At 50.5% G+C, this 8,419-nt stretch overlaps 1 protein-coding gene across 6 annotated transcripts in view; it reads left to right on the top strand.

Annotated features, from left to right (window-relative positions):
• Positions 1–8,419, top strand: part of LOC107263067 (mushroom body large-type Kenyon cell-specific protein 1) — a 53,684-nt gene that overhangs the window by 25,913 nt on the left and 19,352 nt on the right. For 4 of the 6 annotated variants that reach the window (XM_015729887.2, XM_015729885.2, XM_015729884.2 and 1 more), the window contains exon 2: positions 3,496–4,654. The exons of the other annotated variants lie outside the window; for them this stretch is intronic. In XM_015729887.2, coding sequence (XP_015585373.1) covers positions 4,561–4,654 — 94 coding nt within the window. In that variant the 5' untranslated portion in view covers positions 3,496–4,560. The remainder of the gene's footprint in view (positions 1–3,495; positions 4,655–8,419) is intronic. 6 annotated transcript variants of the gene reach the window in all.

Here is an 8,419-nt window from a genome sequence, read left to right as displayed (position 1 = left end):
AGAGACCCTGCACAGGGCAGGAGTCTCCTGGTGGGAGCTACGGAGAATAGGGGTAGTATTGGGTTAGGAGAAGGGAATGGGGTGGACCGGGAGGTTATGACAGCCGAGGTATTGAGCGGATCCTTCGTTAAAAAAACGAGAAGTACACCGCTGCTGAGGCGCATGGAGGGGTGCGCGGGGGGTGGGGTAGAGCGGGTGGCTGAGGAACGCCGAGAGGACCCGGAGGAAGAGGAAGAGGAAGAGGCGAAGCTAGAGCTAGAGGTAGAGGTTGCTCGAGGCTTTGCTGGTGGTGGAAGCTGGTCCATGGGGTGAGACCAAGTAACCGAATCCAACGCACCCTTGGCTCTCGCGCCCCTGGGGAAAAAACTGAGCGCGCTAACCCACCTTCCTTCCCTCACTACTATTTCGCGCTGCTCGTCCTGGTCTCCTTTTTTTTTTTATTTCTCTTCCTTCTTATTTTCTTATCCCTTCTCCTTTCCTCTTTGAAATTCCTACTTTTTTCCTCTTTTCGTTTTCATTCCGCCCCCGCCGCCGCTCCCCACCCTCCTCCTTGTCATCCCTGCGTATACGCGTATATGCCCTGAGCATCCACTATGTATATATATATATATACGAGAAAAGTCATGCCTTCGTACAGCTAGTTAACTAGAGTCCTCTATGGCTGAACTCTGAAGAAACGTCCCTCTCCCGGCAGGGGGAGCCTCTTTTACTTTGCAGTCGTATAATGATTTCGGGCCGCCCCGTAAGTGTTGCCAGGGTGCGCCCGACAATGGATAATTCATATGTGGCGGACGGGTGAATTTCTAGCCGACTACCATAATGTGCATTTCTTCGTTCTACAGTACTGTGCCGGGGCTGTGTGGGAGTGGGTGGGGTCTGCTGGGGGACCTTGTGCATGTCTGCCGTCCTTCCCTCTCCAACCCTTCCTGCATGTATCGCCCTTTAATTTTTTCATGACTAGGAGATGCACACCCGACGCCGAGAGACGGCGACGCGGGACGACACCCTGAATTCGTGTAATGGGAAAATCGATTAGGAGCGCTTGCTAGGTGTATTGCTATACGACTATACGCTTTACGTATATAGTATATCTATTTATATTTATATATAGATATACCGTGTAGCAGGAGCGTACGTAACGCATACGCTTACGCGCTCGCCCACGCTATGGGAATAATGTTATTTTCATTGCAATTCGTGCAATCCCATGTAACGAGATGAATTTGTTGACGGCGTAAATATATACGGAATTCTCGCACGCACGCAGCTTCGCATTATCGCGGCGAATTCTGCGTTTACGTCTCGTTTAACCTAAAATAAGGCGTATCGATAAAAAGACACGCTTCTTCGTGGGTTCTAATGAAAATCGTAAAATCTACTCCCATCCCCGCAACGTCCTTGTTCACATTTACTGACGTTCCAGGCAACCAGTATTGATTTCTTTATTATATAATTAAATCTCAATTCGAGCATTTCGTCCCTTCTCGCCACCGTTACAATGTATACAATGTATACCAAAACTTGATATACTCAAACTGTGCTGCTACCTCGAACCGTTGAACCGTTGATATTCAACCGTGTCCAATATTACGTAAGAGTGAAGTAATCCACTAAATTGGATATTATACTGTGCTCAGAAAAGTTCCTTCTTGTCATGTCCGTGTAACGTCCTACGTATGACGTTATACGTAATAACGGTGAACGAGGATAGAATCGATCTAGGCGTTGGGCTATCGTGTAACCTCAATCTATTCGTAATGTCGTCCGTGTTACTGGACGGTATATTAATCGGTGAAATTAAACGATTTTAACAGAGAAAACGAGGACTTCACTTCCTCCTTGAGTCGTTCGCTCGCTCGGTTGGATGGTAGGACTATTTTAATTTTAGCGGGTTCCCCGCCGCGAATTAACCGTCTATTATTACCCGTTGAATTTACCGGCATTCGCGCGGCCATCCGCTAATGTCATCATTAACGTCGTTATCGTCGCGAATCCGCGCGCAGGTACCACGAAGAGGAGCACTTGGACAGTGTAAACAACAGTTTCCCTCGATTGTTTGATAGCAAAGAGAGGAAAGGGGGATTGGGGCGATAACGAGTGGGAGTAGGATGTACCGTGGCGGGGAGAGAGAGAGAGAGAGAGAGAGAGAGAGAGAGAGAGAATAAAAAAAAGAGCGAACGGCAAGAAAACGCCCTCGAGCATTTCGAGGAGGGCACAATTAAAGAATTAGTCAGCGCCAAATTAGTCTACGAGTTGCGCGACTATTCGGTATCGATCGCAGCCCCTGCCTACTACCACCTCTGGGAATAAAAGAAACAGTCGAGCAAAGGGTATGAGGCTGACGGAGACTAAGAGCAGGAGATAAGAAAGTAACAATGACGGTACGCGTTCTCTGTACTTCAGAGTCAGAACGTACATAAGGAGAACCGTAGAGTGTTATTCGCGATAAGGTTACAATCGTGAAATATCCCTATATCGATTCTGGATCCTAGTGAAAAGTTCCTAGGACTGTTTAACAAGTCCCAGGGAAATCTCGGTACTGGGCCGTAAGCGGTTCTTTACATGTTGCTGGGATTTAATCAGTTTCTTCTCGTAGGTGGCAGTTGACGGCGGAGTTAGTTTAGGTTGGTGGGTGTAGCGGGTGGCGGGTGGCGGTGGCGGTGGTGGCGGCTTCGATGTGTCCCGTTCGCGAAACGTAGCGATGGAGGAGAAGATCGAGTTCGCGAATCGGCGGGGCGGGGAGGGGGAGGAAGGGCAAGGCACTGGCAACAGCATCAGTAGTAGTAGTAGCTAGGGCTGGAGAAGGTTGAGGAGGTTGAATTCTGCTAGGAGTACAGGGACGGGCGGGGGTGGGTGTCGTGCAGGGGAGAGGTGCAAGGGCAGGGCAGGTGGAAAGGACGAGGGCGCAGGGGCGGATGAAAGGACGCTTACCAGCTACTACCTATTGATCGCCAATTCTTTTTCTCTTGTTGCATATTAGGCGCGCTCTGCTCCTCTTTCCCTCAATCTCCCATCCCCGTATTACGCGATGCCCGCCCCTGGCGCCCCTCGTCCACGAGTTCCCGAACTAACCGCCCCGCCAACCCTACCGCCTTCTCAACACCCTTCTACTCCGGCCGCTCCGCCACCCTTTAGACTCGTCTTATGGACATCAATGTTTCATTTTAAGAAGTACCTTCCTGTTTCGGGGTGGGGCCGAAGAACCCGCGACAAGGGTAAGAGGAGTGCCAGATATCAGTCTCCCCGGGTCATCCCTAAAAATAACACACTGTGTACGTAGTCGCGGATTGTGTACCGCCTTTACTCTCCGTTATGAGCAAGGGATGCGTTTACGTAGGAACCCTCGAACCCCGAGCGGGCATCACCCGAGAGAACGAGGGATACCTGTAACCTAACCTAACCTAACCTAACCTAATCGAGAATGAATCTGAATGTCTAGAGCGTAGCGATACGATATACATGTCTCACCAGACGCCTACCCCCTTTTGGTTTCAGGTGGCCCCGACAGTCTCCTGCCAGCGAGTCCGCCGGACGCCTTCAGGCAAAGCGTCCCTCGAAATTCGCGGACGCGGGAGAAGCGCGAGAGGGCCCGAGGGAGGGAGAGAGGCCGAACGAGAGAGGAGAGAGGAGAGAGGAGAGGGCTCGTGCATCGGCGACAGACTGCACTCAGGGCGCAAGCGTCCACGTGTGTGCGTTCCTATGCCCTAACCCTGTCCCACTCCTAGTGAGTGCTGCGTCCTCCACTAGTCCCACTCCGTACTCGCTCCCACTCGCACGGCACGTCAACCCCCTCTGAGGTTTCCACCACTGCTCCACCGCTGTTGCTATTACCACTACCATTACCGCCACAACTACTACGACGACAACTGCTACCGCTGGCACTACTATTACCAGCGTCCGAAAACCCCACCAGGCGTCGGCGTCCTTTCCCCCTCCACGCTTCCCAGTCGTCGACGAAACCGACGACGACGACAACGCGACATCCCTTCCAGCCTTACCAGCCGCTACTCTTGGCGCACGCTACGTCACGCGTGACGTCACCGGCTCCACATACAAACGCCCAACGGCAAAACGTACACACGGGAGCGCCCATATATCCCGACACGAGTCGCATCGTGTCCATCGACACACGAGCGTCCCGACGCCTACGTACACGCACGTGCGTCGTCACGACGCCGCTGCTGCACTTCCTTGCCCGCTCTCTCACGCATGCTCCTCGTCGCACGCACGGACGAGCTATCAGCCTCTACCCCGGCACCAGGAGCCGCGAAGCTCCAGCATCAAGGCGCCCAAGAGAGAGAGAGAGAGAGAGAGCGCGCGAGAGAGCAGGAGAGGGAGAGAGAGCGGAGAGAAAGAAGGACGGAAGGAAGCTGAACGGACTGACGGAGAGGAGGAGTATATACGGAGAAGAGGCTGGAGAGAGAGAGAGAGAGAGAGTGGGAGTGGGAGAGAGAGAGGGAGAGAGAGGGAGAGAGCGTGCGCTCGTATCCACGCGGGAACACGAGGCAGCAGGCGCACCCGGCCGGCACACATATACATCCCTAAGATGTGATTTCAAAAATGGCGGATTGCCCCTATGCCCGCTGCATACAGGAACGCAGGCACATTCGACGGGAGCTGCTGCGATGGACAAAGAATATGGTCTTCGTTGTCGGTGAGTAGAATTACTTCTAGAGGCTCGGACTCCGCTGCTGTCCCGCGGGCCGCTCGCGCCGTGCGCCACGTGTCTCTCGATGTGACGTTTCTTCATGACGTTTCCTACTTGTCTCTGCTAATCCTCATTTTCTTCATTATAGTTCTTCATCCTCGTTCCTCTCGCAACGTCCTATTCGCGTATACGGCTCTGGTCCATCATTTTTTCTTTTTCTTTAATCGTACGTCACGTTACGTCACAGAGCTTGCTCTCTGCGTTTAGGACGGTGCGTGCCGCAGTCTGTACTGCGTGTTGAAAGGACTTCGTGTGACGTGTGACGAAATGAGGAGGAGAAGGAAAATAGAGAGAGTTATTATATACATGTGCTGATATCGCTATATAGTAGATGCACGTGTATGATATATGTAGATATATACGTGACTATATACGGAGAGTATCCCGTACAGGGATCTGTGTGCGATAAAGTACACTGTGGGTGAGACCTGTTGCGAGCTGGAACACTGAGTCCTGACTGACTGTATACGTGTATATATATATATATATATACCGGGCGTATCTACTGCGATTCTCACTAGACTCTAGTAATTGGAGCATATTTTCATTATTATTGTTTTATCATCCGATACTTTATTTTTGGTTAAAGTCTAATTTATACATTTTTACATGTCTTTGGTACTTCTTGATCGGTACAGGGGGTGTATGTGCCGATGGGTATCCTTGCCTCGTGGCGTCCGTGAATCGGCGGTGAACTCTCACAAGGGGAAGACAGCCTAGAGGCGGTTCCAAATTCACGGGCTTGCCTTTGTGCCCAGACGGGAGGGTACCCGCTGAAATAGCTCGTTGCGCAAGGAACTCGATGAAAAACAATACCCGACATAAAGGAACCTATGGCTCCATAAGGCTATAGTCCCTTTATATACAATATCCCTACCTCGCGCGAATAAGGGTCGGGCCCGTGTAGTAGGATGCTTAGTATTTTTTCGGATAAATAATTATTTTACACAAATTATTATCAATCCAGGTGGCACGTGGCTGTATGGAAAAATTAAACATGAAAAACAAAGGATATACGAATTGTGGAAAAGACATACATATGACATTTTACGTAGTATCCACGTAACAGCCGAGGGGTTGTAAAGATGATAGCGTTGCACCGATGATAGCGGTATATGAAAAATTGTGGAAAAATTAAATTGCAAATATTTATAAAGAATTTAACGCAACGCCGTAAAATCGGCGACATTTTGGCGCCGCGAGGTAAATTTTACGTTTGCATTAATACGGACGACTGCGAAAGGGTGGAAAATCAGGCTGTGTAACGGTTTCTACGTGCGGCGCGCGGGGTGTCTCGCCACCCCCTCTCATTCGTCCCTGGTGTAGCTTGCCGTCGACGCCGACGCCGTTGCCAACGACGCCGCCGCGGCGTTCGGGCGTCAGGCGCGCAGAATACTGCACAAGCTGCGTGCCTTGACCACAGACAACCAGCCGTCCCGGCCGCCGCCCGAAACCTTCTTTTCTTCTTCTTACGACATTCGCCCCCTCCCCCCCGCATCCCCGCATCCCCGTACACCCAAACCAATCTAAGTCCCCTATATACCTCCCCTCAACTCCTCCTTCCTCCATCTTCTTCCCCCTCTCTCTCTCTCCTTAACAAACTCCTACTATCCACGATCCTGCTCCCTTCTCCTTTTTCCCACTTCCAACTCCTCGGGTAACGTCCCCACCCCAAAGCACCCTGAATTTCCCCCTGCTTCCACGGGCGACATGGCCTACCCCTCCCCATGGGCCACTGCTCATCCCCCCCGCCCTCCTCGTACCATTCAACGTCTCGCTTCAGCAGCACGTTTCGCGCGCGGGTGTGCGTGCAGGCGTCGTGACGCTTTTGTGACCTTTTTGATCCGTTGGTCAGAAGTGTCGTAAATCGTCCCGCCGCTGGGGCCCGACAGTTCGTTGGTCCTTGAAGTGGTTGGTTAAACAAAAAGTTGGTCTCAAAATTTGAATACGCAAGTGTATTACACGGTACATTGAAAATCTCATTGTGTTTATATGCACGTGTGGACGAAATGGAAATCTGATGGTTGGCTGAACGGCCGACGTGATACCGTTAGACAAGGGTATATCGATAGTTAAAGGGTTCTCTACAGGGTGAATATATTGAAAAACGGGAGTGTAAGTAATCCGACTGTATAATCAACGTGATATATCCAGTACCTTGTGACGCAAGTGGAGAGACGACGAGACTTATAAAATGTGACAATTTAAATTAAATGTGAAAGTTTTTCTGTGCGTCTGATTATAATACCACTTAACAGTGATTACACGTTATCGCGCTCGAGTCTGGTGATCCGACTAGCTTGACGGTGCTCGGCACAAGGTGGACGGGAAATTGCGTCGAAAGATGAAGGCAGTGTCGTCGTACCGAGATGCCGGTCGGCTCGTTCTGATTATCCGTTAACGTGGAACAATGACGCGTGATGGAGGTTCCGATCGGAGGGAGAAGGATTCTCCTTCCCGGAGATCTGTGCTGGACGGTCAAACGACGTCGGGACTCAATCAGCGGCGTCGTAGTGGCTGCGACGAGAATGTCGGACGGCTGATTCGCAGGCTGTAAAATTCATGATATTTTTTTACATCCAAAACCCTGGATATAACGTGCGTTCGTTTAGGTAAATTGACAGCTTAAAATCTAACTGGCACAATGAAATATTTCGTTGATACTCACTGGTGTCACTCGTACGTACGACAAGTCGAACGATGAAAATAAAATAAAAAATACGGTAATATCGATCACCGAATGTAACGCTACTTTCAAATCCGACACGAGTCTCTAACTGAAATCGAATGAGACATACCTATGGCTCGTGGTGCGAAGTGCAGCCTTTGCGTCTCAAACGGTTCGCACGTTGCACAGCTTCCACAGTCGTTCCCTCCCTCCCTTCGTATTCTCCTCCCCACCAACCCTTCTCCCACCGCCGTGTCACCCACACGTATAAATCCGTAAACACGTGTGCGTCGAGTAGGAAAGGTCTCAAAACGTTGAGAACTTACACGATAGGTGTACCGAGTGTAGGAAGAAAAAGAAAAAAGCCCAAGGCGATCGGAGACGCGAAATTTGGATGGGTAGATTTAGGAAAAATTTGAAAAATTAAAAAAATGATAAATGACAAGTAGGATACTGTAGGATGATCTGAGATAATAAAATCGTGATAATTCTTTGCGTCTCATTCTTATGTTTTATATATGAAAAATAATCGAAGCCATAAAGCACGGTAAGCGGCCGAAGCCGCGTAAATACCCGTTACTCTGTACAGGCGTAACCGGGGAGCTTTTCGAAGACGACGTTATACGGCCCGGGGCACGTATAATCGGGACCATAAAAAGTGGAAACGCCTGGAAGACATCAGAGTCCGGTGGAAGGACGGGGCGAACTGAGGGAAGGAAGTTAAGGGAGAGGGGAAGTGAGAAAGGTACGGGAGAAGGGGGCGGGGGTGGTACCTGGATGAAGGGACATATAAAAGGAAAGAAGCGAGGAGGACGTCTCGGGCGAGCGTACGTATTTTCGAACGGAGCCCCGGCTGCAGCTGCAGGCTGGGAGATCGTTAAAAAAGTGCATAAAAAAGGGAGACGGGCGAAAAGTAACAATAAAAATTCGTGGCCATTCGTGTTTCGTCGTCGAGGCAGGAGGACGACGACGTCGGCAACGACGAGAACTACCACCACCGATATACCGATATGCAACTGCTAGATGCACAGTGGGTGGACGAT

Source organism: Cephus cinctus, unplaced genomic scaffold (genome assembly GCF_000341935.2).
Source record: "Cephus cinctus unplaced genomic scaffold, Ccin1 Ccin1_scaffold0132, whole genome shotgun sequence".
Classification (NCBI taxonomy): Eukaryota; Metazoa; Arthropoda; class Insecta; order Hymenoptera; family Cephidae; genus Cephus; species Cephus cinctus.
Note: the sequence above shows the minus strand (reverse complement) of the source record. Positions and strands in the feature narration are given on the sequence as shown.